Genomic DNA, 21,732 nt, shown 5'->3' with positions numbered 1-21,732 from the left:
AGGGAAGGCAAGGCAGAGCTGGGGGCTGACCAGCAGAGCAGTAACACTCACCAGCCATTCAGACATGTGCATAAGCTGACATTCAGTTGCCTTTTGTTTTCACCTGCTTTCTCTGTCACTCCGACAACGCCGAGCGTCTTGATGCGCGACGATCCGTAGAGCACCATCATTGCCGGACCGAGCGGGTCGAAGATAAATCGTAGCATCCTCTTTGAACGAATATTTATTTTAATAAGTACAGTGTATTGAATTATAAGATCTGATGACAGAATATATTTAAATGAAGATGTTATTGTAAAGCTGCAAACTAAAAGTACAATTAGGGAAAAAATGATAGTGTCTCACCATATACAGTATATTGTGGCTACACAAGACTTGCTTGTGTCTCCCTCCCTGTGCTCAAAATGCTAGCCAGTCATGGAACAACTTGGGAGGCACTCAGAGGTCATGTGCACTACAGTAATAGGAGTGCTTTAGATAGGTTAGTTCTTGCCTACCTTCGTATCAAATGCCACGTCATGTGCCAACATTTCAAACGTGGAATTGTAAGAGAAGGTAGAAATCCTGGTCAGGGATGTTTTTATCCAGCAATGTTAGGTGGATCTGGAGGGATATTATGAACTGTGTGTGTGTGTGTGTGTGTGTGTGTGTGTGTGTGTGTGTGTGTGTGTGTGTTTTTGTGTGTGTGTGTGTGTGTTTTTTTTTTCTTTCACCTACGGAAAGAGCTCAGATCTTTGGGTAGGAATGAGACCTACCCAAAGATCTGGGTATGTTTATGGTACCCAAAGATCTGAGATGTTTATTAAATCTCTCTCTCTCTCTCTCTCTCTCTCTCTCTCTCTCTCTCTCTCTCTCTCTCTCTCTCTCTCTCTCTCTCTCTCTCTCTCTCTCTCTCTCTTCTCCTCTCTCTCTCTCTCTCTCTCTCATTAGCTCACATTCTGAGTCACCTCCAGCATCTTTATTAGTCTAGCCCCTTGTTACTCCAGGTCATAAGTGGTAATTTTGCCTTGTTAGCATGGAAAAGATACACAGTTAGGCTCCACTCATGCAGGCATTGCTAAAAATGAGGCAGCTGACTTACTTGATCATCAGCATCTCACCTGTCTGTCAGTCTGAGGTTGCTGCCACACTCTTCCTGTAAACAGTCAACTGAGGACTCTGATATCAGCTACAAACCTCGGCCTGTTGGGGCTTCAATGTTGCCGTGGTGCACCTCAAGATCCTACATAAATAATGGTTCATTTACCCATGCATTAGTCCTGCCTTTGTTTAAACCACACCAAGAAAACCTAATGACAAAGTTTTCACTCAGTACATCTTTAGTCTCTGGAGGGAATGCCAACCAAAGCTTGACCATTAAATAGCACCAACTTGCTTAAATGTGGAGGTAAATGCAGTCTGCTCAACCATTCTCTCTCTCTCTCTCTCTCTCTCTCTCTCTCTCTCTCTCTCTCTCTCTCTCTTCTCTCTCTCTCTCTCTCTCTCTCTCTCTCTCTCTCTCTCTCTCTCTCTCTCTCTCTCTCTCTCTCTCTCTCTCTCTCCTGTATTATATGAATCACTCTTCAATAATAGCACAACGCATTAGTGAGACAACTTCTCCCCTTTATAAAATCAATTTGACAGTTTGTAAGAATTTAATTATCTTCCAAAAAATTGGCCCATTTGTCTTTTTATTATCTTTTGACATAGTTTTGGTCTGTTATTTAGTGTGTGTGTGTGAGTTAGTCTGTGTGAGATTGCTGGCATGGTACATATGTAGATAAATAGATTATTATTATTATTATTATTATTATTATTATTATTATTATTATTATTATTATTATTATTATTATTATTATTATTATTATTGCTAAAAGTTTGAATGATGTACGTGTATGTATGTATGTGTGTGTGTGTGTGTGTATGTGTGTGTATGTTTGTGTGGGGGGGGCTTTGTCCAGGCCACCCTATGTGTAATTGTCAGTATGGTATAGAGAGAGAGGGAGGGTGCCTTTGATGTCAGGAAATAGAGTACCATACTTACTGGAGGAGGCAGTAGGCACCTGCCAAAATGATAATTATTCCCAGTGAGGTCTAAAGCACTGTTCAGGGGGTGCTGTGAACTTATCATTAAACCCAGCTGTGACCTCACTGAACGTTTCCCTTTGTGTCTCACAACACAAGGGGGCAGTCACAGCCTGCCCTCTAAAGACAACTCTCTTCCTCCACACAAAACTACAAGCACCTAATAACACACGCGCACACACACACACACACACACACACACACACACACACACACACACACACACACACACACACACACACACACACACACACACACACACACACACACACACACACACACACACACGCCTTTCACTCATAATTTCAAAATTCATGGTGACTCCTACACCAGCCTCAGAGTCCCCATCTGGGGAGGGGACCACAAATGTCCCCATGTCAGAGTGCTCTTCTGACAACAACCCTAAGTGTCTTGACATCCCCCTCATCTTTTTCTTCATTAACTTCTGCAACATTCGTGGTCTAAGATCTAGTTTTCAATCTGTAGAACACCACCTCTCCTCTTCTAAACCTCATCTTTTTTTCCTCACTGAAACTCAGGTGTCTGAGGCAACTGACAGTAGCCCCTTTTCTGTTCCCTCCTACTTTCTTTATCCTCATTTTTTATCCAAAGCTGGATGCTGCATTTATGTGCGCAATGATTTGATGTGCTCTCGTGCCCATGCTCTTGAGTGAGTTTTCCACCATCTGGCTACAACTACAGAGTCACTCTCAAACTAAATTTATCTGAGCTGTATACCTCTCACTTAACTTCTTTGACTATAAGAAATTCTTTGACTACTTAACTTCCAAAGTGGAGCACATTCTGACCCTCTTCCCTTATGCAGAGATCTCCATTCTTGGAGACTTCAGTGTTCACCACCAGCTTTGGCTTTCCTCTCCCTTCACTGACCATCCTGGTGAACTAGCCTTCAACTTTGCTATCCTCCACGACCTAGAGCAATTGGTGCAACACCCTACTCATATTCCTGACCGTCTTGGAGATACGCCCAACATTCTTGACATTTTCCTGACCTCTAATCCTTCTGCTTATACTGTCACCCTTTCGTCTCCGTTGGGCTCCTCTGATCACAATCTCATCTCTGTATCTTGTCCTATCGCTCCAATCCCTCTTCAGGATCCCCCTAAGCGAAGGTGCCTCTGGCGTTTTGCCTCTGCTAGTTGGGGGGACCTGAGGAGGTATTTTGCTGATTTTCCTTGGAATGACTACTGCTTCCGTGTCAGAGACCCGTCTTTGTGTGCTGAGCGCATAACAGAGGTGATAGTGTCTGGCATGGAGGCATACATTCCTCACTCTTTTTTCTCGACCTAAACCTTCTAAACCTTGGTTCAACACAGCTTGTTCTCGTGCTATACATGATAGAGAGGTGGCCCACAAAAGGTACTTAAGCCTTCCATCACCAGAATCTCATGCACTTTATATTTCTGCCCGGAACCATGCCAAGTCTGTTCTCCAACTAGCCAAAAACTCCTTCATTAACAGAAAATGTCAAAACCTTTCAAGATCTAACTTCCCTCGTGACTTCTGGCATCTAGCCAAAAATATCTCCAATAACTTTGCTTCTTCTTCTTTCCGTCCTTTATTTCAACCAGATGGCACCACTGCTATCACATCTATTTCTAAAGCTGAACTCTTTGCTCAAACCTTTGCTAAAAACTCTACCTTGGATGATTCTGGGCTTGTTCCTCCCTCTCCTCCACCCTCTGACTACTTCATACCACGTATTAAAATTCTTCGCAATGATGTTTTCCATGCCCTCGCTGGCCTAAACCCTCGGAAGGCTTATAGACCTGATGGGGTCCCTCCTATTGTTCTCTGAAACTGTGCCTCCGTGCTTGCACCTTGCCTAGTCAAACTCTTTCAGCTCTGTCTGTCAACATCTACCTTTCCTTCTTGCTGGAAGTTTTTTTTATTATATATATATATATATATATATATATATATATATATATATATATATATATATATATATATATATATATATATATATATATATATATATATATATATATATATATATATATATATATATATAATTTTTTTTTTTTTTTTTTTTTTTATTTATTTATTTATTTATTTACTTATTTATTTATTTATCTATTTATTTATTTATTTTTTGCTGTTGGCCAGTCCCCCTCCTACATAAAAAAAAACACTTCATACCTTTTGTTTTATTTTAGATTACTTTTTAATTCCTTATTTAAACTGATTTACATAAAAATATGAAGAATAAACAAAAATCAATAAACCTCCCAAAATAATAAAAAAAAAAGTTGGGTTTTTTTAAATGTGTGTTTTTCCAGCTCTGAGTGATTGTGGTGAATTGTGGTGTGTTTGTGGTGAGTGATGGTGTGTTTGTGGTGAATGGTGGTGTGTTTGTGGTGAGTGATGGGGATTTTGTGATGACAGACTAGTGGTGGTGTTACCACAGGATGAATATTGACACTAACCTCTCAACTTTCATTGTTGTTATAGTAATACACTCACCACCCGTTGCTGTGGTGTGGTGGTGGTGACGGATTGTGTGATGGTGTCCCCTTGCTTCTCTGGACTTGTGTGAGGTGCACCGCCCTCTACCTCCTCCCTTTTATTTTCACTATTGTTACATGATGTGAGGTGCCTGGTACACCCCTCCCCCATTCCTCTTTTTTTTTTTTCCTCCACCTATCTCCTCCCTCTCCTTCTCTTAGTCTCCATTATGCAAGGAGTAACAGTATCTTCTCTTCCTCTTCCTCTCTTCCTCCCTCTCTCTTCTGTTTCCACTAACTCCCTCAATTTACAGTTGTTTTCTAAGGTTTAGATATGGGTGAGGGGTGAGGGGTGAGGGGTGAGGGGTGGTGTGTGTGGGTGTGAAATGATGCAGCAGCAGAAAGTCATGACAACCCAGCTGATCATCTCTGTAGTCTTGGAAAACAGTGGTGAGAGAGTGAAGGGTTTCCAAACACGGGTCAAAGATGAACGGCAAATCCTTACCTTGCTTGTCATAGATACAGAAAATTTCCTTCACCTCCTCCAGCGACTCCTCATCGCCTTCAATAAGGAACTTGGCGGCCAAAGAACTCCTCAAACTAGAGTGCACCAGAGCCTGCACAAGGAGAAGGAGGAGGAGGAGGAGGAGGAGGAGGAGGAGGAGGAGGAGGAGTGAATGAAAATGAAATGAATGAATGAACGAAAGTATGTATATATATCTATCTATCTCCTTATCTCACCCTGCCACCTGTCATTCTCAGGATGGTAGAGATGGTGTCCACATTGATGGTGCCCTTCTCTGTGTCCAAGGCATGCACAGACCTGTGTGGGCATGGGAGAGCTGGGGAAGGCTGTGTGTGTGTGTGTGTGTGTGTGTGTGTGTGTGTGTGTGTGTGTGTTAAGGGAGTTTTGCTGTGATTTAGGAACATATAGGAGTCAAAGGGGTCCCTTATCTTACACTCTTCTATCCTGCTTAATTTCAACTATCCTGCTTAATTTCAACTGGCAAACCTTCTTCTTCCTTTCCTCCTCCTCCTCCTCCTCTCGCTGCCTTAACTCCTCGCCAAATAACTTTATTCGGTTTTGATTTTAATCTTGACTACTTTTTTTGTTGTGGAAGAAACAAGATCCTTCAACCCCAATCACAGGAAGAGGCAGGAGGGATGCGGCAGACAGCAGATGATGGCAGGTGACGGCAGCCTCGTGGTTCTCTTCCCTGTTCCTTGGTGGCGCTGCTTCACTCCTTACCGGCAAGTCTCGTCCTACTGTTTTATTATTATTATTATTATTAAACATAACGGAGAAGGCAGAGTGGGACGAGCGCAAGCGCTATAAGTTGCCAGATGACAACCCCCACCCACCTTGACCGTAGAAAGAAGAAAGGAAAAGCAATTAGCACAATAGTAGGATGAAATCAGAGCAGGAGGAGAAAATAGGTTAAACAATTATAAAGAACGCCTCAACGAACTGAGAATTATTTAAACTCACAAAAAAATTCAACAAAAAAAATCAACAATTCTGACTTATTTAATATATGTCAGACAACACGAGTAAATGTAGTATAACTACTTAAAACTTGATGGTATAAAATCACAGGTATATATAGTTACATAATTTATCACAGGTATAGCTGCAAAAGCAACCAGAGTTTAATTGACTAGACTCTTCAAGATTTTGTTCGAAGCAGACTTGAATTTTTGCACATCACTCGCAGTGCATGTGCCCTCGTCAAGCATGTTCCAAAGTCTTACAGCACAAGGAACAAAGCTTCGCTGAAACTGACTGGTGTGACACCTAACCTGCTGTAAGCAGCGTGCATGTGAATTTGACGCAAGTCGAGTGTTTCTGGTAGGCACAAATGCATTTGGGATGGAGGCATTCAGCGGGTGAAGCTGGTTGGCATGGATCTTATATAGCATGCAGACACTGCTGACATTGCGTCGGTGACCAAGATCCCAAGCTGCTTCGCCACCACAGAGGAACCTAGCGGAGGAGACAACTCTGTCAATGAGACGGAGGTGGGACACAGCTGCGGAAGACCACACAGGAGCACAATACTCCAGCAGTGGAAGAATAAAACACCGGAAGCAGCTGGCAGAGATAGACTGGTCACCAAAAATCCGGTAAGCCTTCCTCACAACGCCAAGCTTTTGCGAGGCAGAACTGACAAGACGCCTGATGTGCCGTTCAAAAGACAGTTTTGAGTCGAATCTGAGGCAATTACGCCGCCGTAAAATATTGAGTCGAATCTGAGGCAATTACGCCGCCGTAAAATATTGATGGGGAAGAGGAGGAATCTGCCATGAATAATTTGTTGTAATGTTTCTTCTAATGGTTTTCCTCAGTCGCTTACAAATAGTGTTAATTTCTCACTCGATTCTTAAACATCTCCTCCTCCGCCTTAATAATCAGGTATTTACGAAGGGAGAGGGGAGAGGGAGAGGGGAGAGTGGCTCAAACCGATGCATCATCCACTTAGCGCCAAAAATAACGAGGCAGCCAAACAGTCATGCTCGTCTTGACGCGTCGGCCGTAGACAGGAAGTCGGCCGCTGTTCGTCGCGTGAGAACGCCGAGTGACTCACACACTCGCTCAGAAATACAGCGAGTCACGAACCAGCGCAGTGATTTTCCAGGCAAGACTTTTTTTTCTATGAGGTATTTTTTGGTGCAACACATGCAGGTATTCAACACGGAAAACAAAAGGAGGGTACAGAATGATGGAGGAAAACAATGGCATCTCTTTTTTAATATGTTTGATACCCTGAGGCACTTCCCCGCAGCACACAAGAGCGTCGTGCTGGGTGGCGAGCCGCGCTGCGTGACACGCGGCGCGGGGCGGAGGGACAGCGTGGCGTGGTATCACCTTCCCCAGACACAACGCAAAACTCGGGCAAAACTTGAAATACAAGCTTAATTTTATTTGCACTCCAAATCTCGTGAAAAATAATGTTAATGAAGACTCGATGCCGCTTATTTTCTCCTCCACAGAATAGCGAGGCTAATTTGGGCACCGTGTTAATGCCTCCCCTTAATGGAAACCTGGATGGCCCCGCGCCCTCCGCGGACCAGCCCAGAATACCACGACCAGGGGGCGGGGAGGGAGATGGGAGAGTGGCTCACACCGACGCATCATCCACTTAGCGCCAAAAATAGCGAGGCAGCCATCCAGTCATGCTCGTCTTGACGCGTCGGCCGCAGACAGGAAGTGCGGCGAATTTTGGTCCTGAGGCGTTCACTGATTTCCTGAACGAAACTGTGTTTATGTTAACATTTCATTCACCCTCCATTATTCTGTCAATTATTTCTTTCTCGTCAGTATCTTAATTTTTTTCTTCATTTGTTCTGACGGAAGGACCGATATTCCTTATAGTATATATATATATATATATATATATATATATATATATATATATATATATATATATATATATATATATATATATATATATATAACGAGAGAGAGAGAGAGAGAGAGAGAGAGAGAGAGAGAGAGAGAGAGAGAGAGAGAGAGAGGGCGGGGGAAGCAAAATCCAAGTGTCTTGCCGCCATTTTTATGTCTAAAGTTTGTGGATTTCAGGAAGAGAAGAAAGAGGAGAAGTACCGCAACTATTAAAACCAGACTCATTTTCCTTTCCTCCTCCTCCTCCTACTACTACTACTACTACTATTACTACTACTACTAATACAACCACCACCACCACCACCATCACCACCACCACCATAATCACCACCACTACCACCGCTAATACTACTACTACTACTACCACCTTCACTTCCTATGACTATTTACTGTCTCGTTTTTCCTACTATATTATTATAACCTACACTTCCTCCTCCTCTTCCTCCTCCTCCTCCTCCTCCTATTTTCCTTCCTTCACTTATTATTATCATTAGTCGATCAGTATAATAAGTTTCCTAAGATCATATGACGTTTCTTAATAATGTTTTTTTTTTTCTTCTTCTTTTGATGCATTAAGGAAACAATGTGTCGTCTCGTTCACTGTTCTGGAACTCATTCATAACCTGTTAGAAACTTCTTTTAATTCCGAATCACTTTACTTATCGTACTCTTATATTTTGGGAGTTCATCTTACATACGTATAATATTTTAGTCAGAGAGAGAGAGAGAGAGAGAGAGAGAGAGAGAGAGAGAGAGAGAGAGAGAGAGAGAGAGAGAGAGAGACCTACAATCATTCAAACACTCGTTAATTACAAACTTAAAAAACATCGATATTTTTAATGAAATAACTTTACTTACACAAGCCAGCAAACATACGAACGCACACAAATTAATACCAGTGATAGAAAAAGAATTTATATAGCAACGTATTCTGAAACGCTTCATTTGTTCTCTCACCATATCTTTTTTTTTTCAAATGCCACAGAGATGATTAGCCGGGTTTTCAATTGCGTTTCTCCTGTTAATAATATAGAAATCGTGTTAATGTCACTAGAACCATTAAAACATCTTTGAAAACCTGTGCAACTTCATTTAGAGTCTTATCAGTTTAGTGGAGGTGCGGCGCAGAAGTGTTTCAGAATAGGGATCATTGTCTCGTATTCCTCCAGCCTGGTGTCCCCGCTCGGCTCTTTTCACGACTCGCAACGAGGGAGAAAGGTCGAAGTGCGGTGGTCTCGTGGCGGAGGGCTGAAGGAGGCGGTGAAGGAGTGAAGGTAAGAGTATGGTAATGATAAGAATATTAGATTATTACTCAGTGCATGGAATTAATGTGTAACCCTTGAGATTGCGAATGATTAGGTTGAATACGTGAGGATTAGAATGGATAGGTGTGATTGGGTTAGTTTTGTCCAGGTATGGGGATTAGGTAAGCCACGTTAGGTAATGTGATTAGCTTGAGCTGATATAGGTTGACCAGGTGAGGTTGGTAGGTGTGATTAGGTTGAACAGATGGTGATTACAACACTTAAGTAGTTAAGCTTATCAGGGGAGAGATGAATATGCTGATCAGATGGGAAGTTATAGAAGTTTAGCATTTAGCGAGGGAATAAGCTGCAAGGGTGATTAGACTGCAGGTAAAGTGATTTAACTTGTCAGGTGAGAGAAGTATGCTGACCAGATGGCAAATTGGTTGCTTGTTTGTCCAGGTGATTGACGTCTAATTAAGCTTACTGAGGTGATAATTAAGGAAGTGAATTTGAGATTATATTATATAAGCACGTAAAATCATGTTGGATTGGTGTGTCCGTGGCTGCTATTTTGTGGTCCCTCTGCTTATTCGCTGTGCTGAGTAGCAGTTGGCTTGTTAACTACGATTGGTCATTATTTTCCTTTATTCATTATCACACACACACACACACACACACCTACCTACTTACCTACCTTTAATAACGCTGTATGCACACCCACGCACTCTCATGCAGAAAATACTGATGACACTCAAAAAAAAAAAAAAAAAAAAAAACTGGTGGCACAAGAAAACTGGTGGCACTCAAAATACTGGTGATGAACTTAAAAAAACTGGTGATGCATTAAAAAAAATTGGTGATGCACTCAAAAAACTGGTGATGCACTCAAAAATCTGGTGACACTCAAAAACCTAGTCAGGCAGCCAAAACAATGGTCATGCACTCAAAAAGACATAACCCCTTCTCAAACACACACACACACACACACGCACATTTCCATTCTAAATTTGCATTAGACTTTTCTAATACTGCTTTGTTCTATCAAACTACTTATTTATTTATTTTTTTATTTATTTATTTATTTATTTTTTTTTTATCCAGTTCACCTCAAAGTTGGACTATTTCAAATATTTTTTTTCCTAATTTGTTATTCATCTGATAAATATTTTCTTGTATAATATTTCCTCATGTATTTGGCTACAAAATTCTTTCCCTTATATGACGTGTTCATTATACAGTGGGTTTCAAAAAGATAGGCTAGATTTGAAATTGTTGTTTCTCTGGAACCATAAACTGACTATGAATAAAATTAATAAACTTAAAAGGTACGGATCAAAGTTTAAAATGACTCTTCTTTTCAAATTGTAAGTTTTTTATTTGTGTTCTTCATGAGCGCAGATATACAGAAATATTTAATCAAGTTCATCTTTCAAACTTGTGTATTAACTATCATGCCATTGAAATATCTGTGATGCCATGCAAATTTCTTCTATCTGGTGTTTTCTTCTACTCTGCATCATCCTTCAAATTTTTGCCTTTAAATTATAATAGGGACGTATTTATCAAACGCGCATTTCTCAGCTTCAAACGTTATACTGCCGTACTTTTCAGATTTTCTCTACCCGGTGCTTTCCTTTCTTTCAATTTTTGTTTCTTGAATATGACAGTATGGAATTTAGCCATATTTCATATTAAATCTCAGCACAGTTCCCATACCATGCAGTGCTTGTCAGGCTTCCTCCATTTTCCCATCATATATCTTGTGTAGTCTTAGTTTTGTAGGGAATCAGTTATCAAACACATTACAAGGAATCACAACACATACAACAAGCTTCATGTATCTAGGAACTAATGGTCTGTTTTCCTTGTAGGTGTGAAGTGTGCAGCTTCCACTTCATCATCCCATGAACAGCCCACAGGAATCTCTACCAGCACCTGGTTATTAAACAGTGTTGTCACGCCAGGCCCAATGTACTCCATTGCAATCAGGGAGTCAGGGAGTCAAGCTTCACCAGGAAAAGAGGCAGAGCGTTACCACCTTCAAGCCCCACAAGAGGTATTAAGTATCGTTGGGACAAAGCAATCAGGGAAGAGTCAAGTTGCAGTAAGAAGAGTGTGTCAAGAATTTCAAGCAGGAAGAACACGTAAAATTCCCTTCAAGTCATGGCAGGACCAACAGGCAACCTTCAACACTTGTGGAGGCACGAGAGCTGCAGGCAGTTTCACAAAGAAGAGGTTGCTCCTCACTCAAGTTGACGCAAGGACATAAGAATTGGCAAGTGTTGTTGCTCCCAGGCCCTGCTGCAAGAGTTCTCCAGTCCACTCCAGTCTGGGAAGGAAGAATGTAGCAAGTCCCTCTCTTCTGTACTCAACAACCACCACCACCACCTTCATTCAGGCTTGGGATAAGTTTTGTACATTCCAGCACTTCAGTAATAAGGAAAAAAAGTGCCATGTTTATATTATTGTTGTGTATTTATTCACTTAACATTCACATTAAAACAATAAACATTCAGTATACCATCTTGAACATAATGATAGTTATTTATGCCATGTCAATAATATCTTTGGCAAATAGTCTTTCTGGTAGTACAGGTCATGCCCTCAAGGTAAAAAAAAACAATGATAGTTATTTATGCCATGTCAATAATATCTTTGGCAAAGTCTTTCTGGGAGTACAGGTCATGCCCCCGAGGTAAAAAAAAAAAAAAAAGTCAGGATTGGCTACTAAACTTAGCCAATCCTAAGTTTAAGATACCATTTGCACATAGAAGCCCCATCCCAGCCGACACTGGAGTCGCTGCGACGGGGCTTCTATGTGCAAGTGGTATCTTAAAAGTTTAGAGGGCACAATCCTGTTTTTTTTTTTTTTTTTTACCTTTGGGGCATGCATGAATTATCAAATATTTATTTTTACACTATTATACCACACTGTTAGCAAACTATATATTTATTTCACATATATAATAAGAATAGTCACAAATATTTATTTATTAGCAAAGACATACAAGTCGTACACAGCAGTGCATCCTGGACTAGAGAGACTACCCTGGTGGAGTCAGCTGACATGTGCTGTGGCACCTGGCTCGACACTTGTACAGCATCAGCACACCCAGTACTGGCTGCAGACACTCTCCATTTGGCTCTTCACCTGATGTCACGCCCTGCGACATGGCACTACTGGCCTGACTGCAGACAGGACGTTCGCCAACACAAGACAGACATCTGCAAAAGAGTAATGCAACTTGGGGAAGATGGAAAGTTACTAAGACATGAACTTATATCACACATACACACTAATTCTATAACTCAAATGCCAGCATTTTACTTTTCACAAACTTTTCACTCCCTTGAACAGCCCATCACCTGGCCCAAACAATCCTGAAACACCCCACAATTCATATCTATTTATCTTTCTATATCCATAAATTCCCCAAAAAACCTTATTTTTTCACTAAACACCTTTCACGTGCACATCTCACAACAAAAACTCAAGCAACGCATCCTCTCCTCTTATTTCACACTGATCACTGCAGACCATTCCTTCTAACCCTCTTCAGTAACTCTCCACAACACACCACACCGGTAACACTCATCCATCCCGGTCACTCTTAACAAAAGCACCACAAGTGCACTTACCCAGCCCACACACTGCCTCTCTTGCAATCCTGTACCACTATTTTCACACTTACTGCTCTTCTAATCTTGGTAAGAGCATGCCTAATTTACTAATCTTATTAACCACCTCCCTCTTATCCTGCACATACATACATAAGGATTCATACACACACCATGACTCTCAACAATACTCTGATTACATACAGTTGAGGATTCCTTATCCAAAATTGTTGGGAGTGAATGAAAGTGGTGCATATTTTAGATTTCCCCAGTTTTTTTTTAATGACAACTTGCCAATTTCTGATACCTCCCATGGCAGTAAATCAAGCTCTAGTAATCAATTTTTTGGTGGGACAAAAACATGACAAGACATGACAATTAAAAACTTAGATTTTTAAATTTAGGATAGAGGATTCTCAAGTGTAGCAACAAAACACAGTGTTCACCTGAATTGGTTCCTGCAGTCACTGCCACCTGTCAGTCACAAGGTTTCCAGTAAGGTGTATTTCTTGCTCCTGAGTTATGGGAGCGTCCCAAGGTTTCTTCCACTTCCTCTCCGTGTTACCACCTGTGGGGAAGACACACATCTATACTCCTGCTGCATGACTCACAACTCTGTCCAGAATTTAACCGTTTCACCACAACATTACACAGCAAAGAAGGCACGACAGAAAACATTGACATGTACATTTAACTCTTAAAGCAGTGGGGTGTATTGTAACTTGAAGGTCTCCACATACAGGATAAACTAGACTTTTCATTATGACAAGATATGATATGTCTACTCAAATAAGAAGACATGGAAAAAGTGCCAAATTGTCATACATGGCAACTCACGTGCCCTGAAGATGTTATGCTCAGTCTTTCAATCACTGAGAGACTTGTCAGGCACAGTGGAGAGAGGTGTCTCTCCTGCGCTCCCCTGTACTTTTTCCCCCTTGCCACTACCTTCTCGTTTCATCGCTCACATTCAATACCCCTTACATTACAATGGATCCCGGCAAGTTTAACAGGGAAGAGAGTGCCGTGATGGTGTTTGAGTCAAGGTCAGTAACTGTGGGGCTGGAAGGAAGACAGGGAGATCAAAGACAGCCGTGACACAGTTGGCCAGGGCTACACTAGTGCTGGGCACAGCTGCCACTCCTGAGAGAAAGGCTAAGGGAAAAAAAGGAAGACAGATACAGGAACACTTAATTGCCACAGTGAACACTTAATTGCCACGCCATCTTTCTCCTGGTCAGAAGAGACCTGTGAGCTGCAGGATGACTGGGGGTGAGCGGCCTCCGTCCACCACCCGGGTGACGGCTGCTTCTGAATTTGCCATCTTCCTTCCTGTCTCACAATTACTGATCCCTTCTTGAACAAATACCATCACAACACTTTTCTTCACTGTCAAGCTTGCCAGGACTCATTATATGAGGAAAATTATGGGTGAGCCATCACATGAGAAGCTTGTACCAAGGGAAAACAGGCAGGGGAGTGTGGCAGTGTAGAAGAGGGGGACAGCTGAGTGTCATTGAAGAAGAGGGGATAGTTGTCTGGAAGGTTGTGTCGAGTTGATAGATGGAAGAATTGATTTTTTTTAGACAGCAAACAATAACTAGTTTGGTCTGCCCCAGTCAGAAATTTTTGAGAGATCAGAAGTGAGGTGTTCTGTGGCTTCCCTGCGTGAACTGTTTACTTCCTGAAGGGTTGGATGTCTATGAAAAGACATGGATAAGTGCGGGGTGGTATCATCAGTATAGGAGTGGATAGGACAACAAGTTTGGTTTTAGAAAGTCACTGATGAATAATAGGAAAAGTGGGTGACAGGACAGAACCCTGAGGAACACCACTGTTAATAGATTTAGGAGAAGAATAGTGACCGTCTACCACAGCATCAATAGAATGGTCAGAAAGGAAACTTGAGATGAAGTTACAGAGAGAAGGATAGAAGCCGTAGGAGGGTAGTTTGGAAATCAAAGCTTTGTGCCAGACTATCAAAAGCTTTTGATATGTCCAAGGCAACAGCAAAAGTTTCACCAAAATCTCTAAAAGAGGATGACCAAGACTCAGTAAGGAAAGCCAGAAGATCACCAGAGAAATAATGAGTGGTTAGTGTTAATACTACTACTGCTGCTGCTACTACTAGGGTCTGGAAGGGAGAGTTGGGAGTGTTAAGTGTATGGTGTTCCTGCTACTACTAATGCTACTACTCCTACTGTTATTACTACCACTACCACTAAGCTAACTTGAGAGAGAGAGAGAGAGAGAGAGAGAGAGAGAGAGAGAGAGAGAGAGAGAGAGAGAGAGAGAGAGAGAGAGAGAGAGAGAGAGAGAGAGAGAGAGAGAGAGAGACCAATTTTATATAGAGAAAAACATAAAAAAAAAATACATCAACAACAACGACAACAACAACCTCATTAACCTGTTAGAGAAGAACTGAGAGAAGCTTACCATACAAGTGTGGCTCTCTCCAGCAGCAGCAGCAGCAGCAGCAGCAGCAGCAGCCCCTCTGCCCGGCACAGCTGCTCCACCAGGCACCTCCACTGCTCCCAGCTGTCCTACACCTGTGCCACCAGGAAGCTGACGAGGGCCACCTGCAGCTCTGCCACTAAGCTGTCTGGCCTGCAACACAAATCAAGATCAGAATATATTTAATACTGTACTTAATTCCTGCCAACTACTACTACTACTACTACTACTACTACTGCTACACTGTTCTGGAGTGCTAAAAAAATATACAATAATAACTATGACTACTGCTGTTACTGCAATTATTACCTAACAATAGTGAAGGGCACAGAGAGAGAGAGAGAGAGAGAGAGAGAGAGAGAGAGAGAGAGAGAGAGAGAGAGAGAGAGAGAGAGAGAGAGAGAGAGAGAGAGAGAGAGAGAGAGAGAGAGAGAGAGAGAGAGAGAGAGAGAGAGAGAGAAAATGGAAAGAAAAAAAAACAATAACAAGTAAACAAAGAGAACCTGTCCAACCATTGACTTCAAACTGTAGGAAGAACCAAGCCTATATTTTGTGACTTGACTGGGACTACCCCCTCTCTGTAGGCTGTCCTGGCTGGCTGGGTGAAGCCACAGTCCCTTCCTTTCACTTCATTTGTGGTGGCTGGGGGGCTGTGGGGGGCTGGGAAGTGGGTGAGGTGAAGGGCTGTGGGTCTGGTGTGTCTGTGGTGGAGTGTGGGGCTGCTTGTGAAGGCTGTGAGACTGTTTGTGAGGCTCCTGTGGTGTGTGTGATTTTTAGGAGTGTTAAAAGTAGAAGGCCGGAAGTAGTATTAAAGTTATACTTGGCGCTGGTCAGACCTCATCTTGACTACGCTGTGCAGTTCTGGTCCCCACATTACAGGAAAGATATAGGTCTATTAGAATCAGTACAGAGGAGAATGACTAAAAGGATACAGGGGATGAGGAGTATTCCTTACGAGGCGAGGTTGAAGCTGTTAAATTTACATTCTTTAGAGATACGTAGGTTAAGAGGGGACCTGATAGAAGTCTTTGAGTGGTATAAGGGTTATAACAAGGGGGATGTAGACAAAATTCTTAGGATCAGCAACCAGGGTAGAACAAGAAATAATGGGTACAAGCTTGAAAAATTTGGGTTTAGGATGGAGATAGGAAAAAATTTGTTCTCAAAAAGAGTGGTAGATGAGTGGAAGAGACTCAGTAATCATGTTGTTAGTGCTAGGACACTAGAGAGCTTTAAGAGAAGATTAGACAAGTTTATGGATGGGGATAACAGATGGAAATAGGTAGGTATATTTCATACAGGGACTGCCACATGTAAGCTTGGTCGCTTCTTGCAGCTTCCCTTATTTCTTATGTTCTTATGTTCTTATGTATGTGTGAGGTATGTGGTGTTCTGTGAAGGGGCTGTGTTAGATGCTGTGTCAGGGGCTGTGGAGGGCTGTGGGGAGGTGGAGGGGCTGCTGTGTGTGTGTGGTGTGTGTGTGTGTCTTGGAGGATCTGAACTCAGCCACTGGCATTAATTCTGCCGCTGAACAAACTCCACCTGAAAAATAAGGAGAGAATTAATGGCTGGTGATAAAATTATAATAACAATAATAATAATCTATCTATTTGAATTAATGACTGATAATAATATAGTGATAATCTATCTGTCTGTCTGTCTGTCTGCTTGTCTGTCTGTCACCATATCAGGCTGGTAATCCCACATGAGGCAGCCCAGTCAACACACACACACACACACACACACACACACACACACACACACACACACACACACACACACACACACACACACACACACAAACCTAACCCAACCACTTACAGCCTTCTTCTGCTTGTTCCTCAGAATGTTAATGGCCCCCATGCCCCGTTCCTTCCACTGTGGGGGCGACTCAGAGGTGTGATAATGAAACAGCTTGTACTGCCTGCAGGTGGGGGGGGGTTACGTTAGGCTGGCACTGTCTGCATGTTAGGTTAGGTTAATAAAATGAAGAGAAGTTATGTGAAGAACAAGGAGAGGAGGAGGAGGAGGAGGAGGAGGAGGAGGAGGAGGAGGAGGAGGAGGAGGAGGGAGGAGGAGGAGGAGGAGGAGGAGGGGGAGGTAAGTAAGAAAGAAAACATAGATTGAAAGAAAATAATAGTAATAATAATAATAATAATAATAATAATAATAATAATAATAATAATAATAATAATAATAATAATAACTATTTACCTGCAATAAGAAAACCTGACCTTACCTAACAATGATAAAACAGCAAAATTACCATCAGTACTTGAACTGACCTCACCTCACCTAACAACAAGAAACAGCAAAACTACCAACAACATTTCTCAATAAAATAATAAACCAATAAAAAGCTCACAAAAATAATAATAATAATAATAATAATAATAATAATAATAATAATAATAATAATAAAAACACCATTACCAACCTGACCTGACCTCGAAACTCAGTCTTATCATTTCCTCCTCCTGGTCATCATCACTAACCACGAAGACCTCCAGCAAGGTCACCACAGGTTCAAAGTAGGGGTCATGCTCCCCTACTCTGCTGGTTGACTCCCCCTCCTCGCTCACCACGCTGTCATCGAGGTCTGTCTGTCTGTGAGAGAGAGAGAGAGAGAGAGAGAGAGAGAGAGAGAGAGAGAGAGAGAGAGAGAGAGAGAGAGAGAGAGAGAGAGAGAGAATTAGGCTTGGTTGGGCTAGGAGGAGGAAGAGATGGGAAGAGAGAAGAGGAGGTCTAGATGAAAGAAAGAGGAAGAGGAAGAAGAGGACAAACATACATGCATATACAAACAAACAAACAAATATTCAGTTGAGACAAGAAAACTGAAAAAACTGAAAAAAATAAAAACGATATATTCTGACACACACACACACAAAATAATGCAAAATAAATGCAAAATGCATTTATTTTGCAATGCAAAATAAAAAACGATATATTCTGACACACACACACACATAAAGAACCAACAAAACAAACAAACAAAACAACAAACACAAGAAAATGAAGAAAAAAATAAGGAAAATATTTACGTTAAAACTTTTTTTTTTTTTTTTATCCTTAACGAACACAAGAACTCCCCCACTCCCCCCCTCCCTTCCATCACTCACACACACACACACACACACACACACACACAATTCCATAAATAAAAAAAATAAAAAAATCGAAAATACAATAAAATAAGGAGGCATTTTGAGCCATATTTCCTTATTTCCCCTTGTCCCCTCGTCCCTTAGCGCTCAAGATGGCCGCCCACACCTGCTTCTTACTGGCGGGCAGGTGTGTGTGTTGTAAATCGCTAAATAAAGGAGTAATTAATAATGGTGGGGCATCACCCTCGATCATCCCTCGATTTTCCGCCATAGGATCCCCGCCACCCGCCCTCACATATACGCCTATTTTCCCTATTTACACCTCCGCACCGCCGCCATTCTCGTGTGTGTTGATAGCCAGATGATGTGAGTGTAGAATGGTAGCCATGTTACCTTCTCAAGAGCCATGGTGTCGCCGATGATGATGGATAATTGTGGCTGCCTCTATCAATCCCTCCGATGCAATTTTGTACGCAGACTCACCATCTGATATCTTGATCTTGATCTTGATGGTACAGGTGGCACAGGATCACTCCTGAGCCAGGCCTTTGGATCGGCAACTCCTGTAGAAAGGGGAAAAAAAAAAAAGAGAAACGAACAGCATCCTCTATCCTAATTGTTCATACACCTGGCACGCCACATTCTCTCCAGAAACTCTTTCACCGCCTCAATCATCCTTTCATTGGCCTCTCTACCCAGTCCCAGCAACAACACCATCCATTCCTTTCCTGTCTTCTCCACTCTTTCATTCCTATCATGCCCTAACTCAGTCAGTATCACTTGCATCATCTCATTCCTGTCTCTGGCATACTGCACACACTCCAGCACCACATGTTCCACCGTCTCATCCTCTCCCATGTCACACATCTGGCACACTTTGCTGCGGGACTCAGACCACCTGTAACTCCTTGCATTCACATCCATACACTGTGCCCTCGCTCGGAAGAGAAGATCACCGCCCAGGCTTCCATCATACCACCTTTCATACCTCGGGGCCTCTTTCTCCTTGTACCATTCCAGGGTCTTCTTTCTTTCCATCTCATTCTTCCATTCATTCAGTCCCACACATTTCACTTCTTTGTCTATCTCATTCTTCCATTTTCTCACATCCCATTCGGCTCCCACTCTTCCTCCTCTTGTTACCACCCATTCACGCTCATTTTGATTCCTCCCAGCCATTCTTATCGCCCACACAACTTGCAATCCATTCCTGTCTGTCATTCTCATGCATCTCTTCCTCCATTTGCTTCCACTTTCATTCCACAGGTACACCTTCCTTGCTATTCTTGCATCATCCATTCTCTCAAGCCTAATCTTGTACCTAAGTGTGGCTTTTGTCAGTCTTTCTCTGAAGGTGCTCCATCCCATGTCACCTCTCAAGGCTTCAACTGCTGTGCACCTTGGTGCACTCAGTGCCATCCTTGCTACTTTGTTCTGGCCCACTTCTAACTTATCAATTTCACTTTCATTCCATGCAATCACATCCATACCATACATTATACATGGCACAGCCACACTCTTCCACACTTCTCTCAACACATCATACTTACTTGCTCTCATCCTTGCCGCGCTTCCCATCGATCTACCCACTGGTTTACCATACTTATCTTTTCATTCTTTGCCTTTGTACTTCCACTAGGACTCATCCACATCCCTAAGTACTTGTATTCTTGCACCTGTCTCAACTCATTCTCTCCAAGTCTCCATACCACATTACTTTCATCCTCTGATCTATTCACAATCATTACTTTGCTTTTCTCACTGCTAAACCTTACTCCAAAGTCTTTACCATAGCCATCCACTACATCCAACAAACTTTGAAGTTCATCTGCCGATTCACTCATAACAACTACATCATCTGCATAAAGGAGCACACATACTTTATCATTCCCCACACTTACCCCTACATTCATTCTTCTCATCCTGGCTGCTAGCTCCTCTGTATACAGGCTAAAAAGGGTTGGTGACAATATACAGCCCTGCCTAACTCCTCTCTCACTCTTCACCCAGTCTGTTTCTATGTCTCCTAGCCTGTATCTAGCTCTTGTGTCCACATACATACTTTGCACTACGTTAACTATCTTTGCACTCAATCCAATCTTTTCTAAGACTCTACCTAACATTTCTCTGTTCACTCTATCATAAGCTTTCTCTATATCCAAAAAACCTAGGTACAATTTACCCCCATCCTTCTTTTTCTTCTCAATCATTTCATTCACCACAAACATATTGTCCTCAGCTCTCCTGTCCCTACGAAAACCATTCTGTTCTTCACCCAGCACTCCAGCTCTCTCAATCCATTTACACAGTCTCTCATTCAACACTGCACTGAAAACTTTACCTACTGTATTCACTAATGCAATTGGCCTGTAGTTCTTCAGCTCATTCTTACTCTTAAATCCTCCCTTATGTAACAGACACACTCGGCTCTCATTCCACTTTCTTGGCACTCTCTCTTCATCCCACACTCGGTTGAATAACTCAGTCATTCTGTCTATCACTACCTCCCCACCATTCTTGTAGAACTCATAGGGTATATCATCTGGACCTGCTGCCTTGCCATTCTTCTGCCTTCTCACACACCTCTCCACTTCATCCCTACTGATTCTTTCATCCAGTTCATCTGCATTCTTCCTTTCCAGTGTTACACATTCTTCTCTCACACTAAACATCTCACCTACCCCACCTACTTCTTCCCAGAACCCTTTGATATGGACGCTCGATCTTGATCTTGATGGTACAGGTAGCTCGGGATCACTCTTAAGCCAGGCCTTTGGATCGGCAACTCCTGTAGAAGGGGAAAAAAAAATAACAAACAGCATCATCTAAAGTAACTGTTCGTACATCTGGCACGCCACATTCTCTCCAGAAACTCTTTCACCGCCTCAGTCATCCTTTCATTCGTCTCTCTACACAGTCCCAGCAACAACACCATCCATTCCTTTCCTGTCTTCTCCACTCTTTCATTCCTATCATGCCCTAACTCAGTCAGTATCACTTGCATCATCTCATTCCTGTCTCTGGCATACTTTACACATTCCACCACCACATGTTCCACCGTCTCATTCTCTCCCATGTCACACATCTGGCACACTTTGCTGCGGGACTCAGACCACCTGTAACTCCTTGCATTCACATCCATACACTGTGCCCTCGCTCGGAAGAGATCACGGCCCAGGCTTCCATCATACTACCTTTCATACCTTGGGGCCCCTTTCTCCTTGTACCATTCCAGGGTCTTCTTTCTTTCCGTCTCATTCTTCCATTCATTCAGTCCCACACATTTCACTTCTTTGTCTATCTCATTCTTCCATTTTCTCACATCCCAGTCAGCTCCCACTCTGCCTCTGTCACCCATTCAAGCTCATTTTGAT

At 42.3% G+C, this 21,732-nt stretch overlaps 1 protein-coding gene and 1 long non-coding RNA gene across 26 annotated transcripts in view; one reads left to right on the top strand and one right to left on the bottom strand.

The window, feature by feature from the left end:
• The window catches only part of LOC135098343 (uncharacterized), a 36,849-nt gene extending 25,132 nt beyond the window's left edge, over positions 1-11,717 (top strand). For 5 of the 13 annotated variants that reach the window (XR_010266844.1, XR_010266840.1, XR_010266843.1 and 2 more), the window contains 3 exons: positions 5,654-5,783; positions 9,105-9,209; positions 11,054-11,717. This is a non-coding gene — a long non-coding RNA (uncharacterized LOC135098343). The remainder of the gene's footprint in view (positions 1-5,653; positions 5,784-9,104; positions 9,210-11,053) is intronic. The other 8 variants (XR_010266847.1, XR_010266846.1, XR_010266841.1 and 5 more) reach the window with 2 other exon arrangements.
• Positions 11,718-12,146: 429 nt separating this feature from the next.
• The window catches only part of LOC135098339 (ran-specific GTPase-activating protein-like), a 23,942-nt gene continuing 14,356 nt past the window's right edge, over positions 12,147-21,732 (bottom strand). For 2 of the 13 annotated variants that reach the window (XM_064000643.1, XM_064000645.1), the window contains exons 3-10: positions 21,049-21,146; positions 18,752-18,921; positions 17,697-17,857; positions 17,076-17,178; positions 15,758-16,796; positions 15,237-15,407; positions 13,247-13,368; positions 12,147-12,407 (exon numbers count right to left, since the gene is read on the bottom strand). In XM_064000643.1, coding sequence (XP_063856713.1) covers positions 16,770-16,796; positions 17,076-17,178; positions 17,697-17,857; positions 18,752-18,766 — 306 coding nt within the window. In that variant the 5' untranslated portion in view covers positions 18,767-18,921; positions 21,049-21,146 and the 3' untranslated portion in view covers positions 12,147-12,407; positions 13,247-13,368; positions 15,237-15,407; positions 15,758-16,769. The other 11 variants (XR_010266835.1, XR_010266836.1, XR_010266834.1 and 8 more) reach the window with 10 other exon arrangements.

This window comes from Scylla paramamosain, unplaced genomic scaffold (assembly GCF_035594125.1).
Source record: "Scylla paramamosain isolate STU-SP2022 unplaced genomic scaffold, ASM3559412v1 Contig56, whole genome shotgun sequence".
NCBI lineage: Eukaryota > Metazoa > Arthropoda > Malacostraca > Decapoda > Portunidae > Scylla > Scylla paramamosain.
This window is presented reverse-complemented; position numbering and strand designations above follow the sequence as displayed.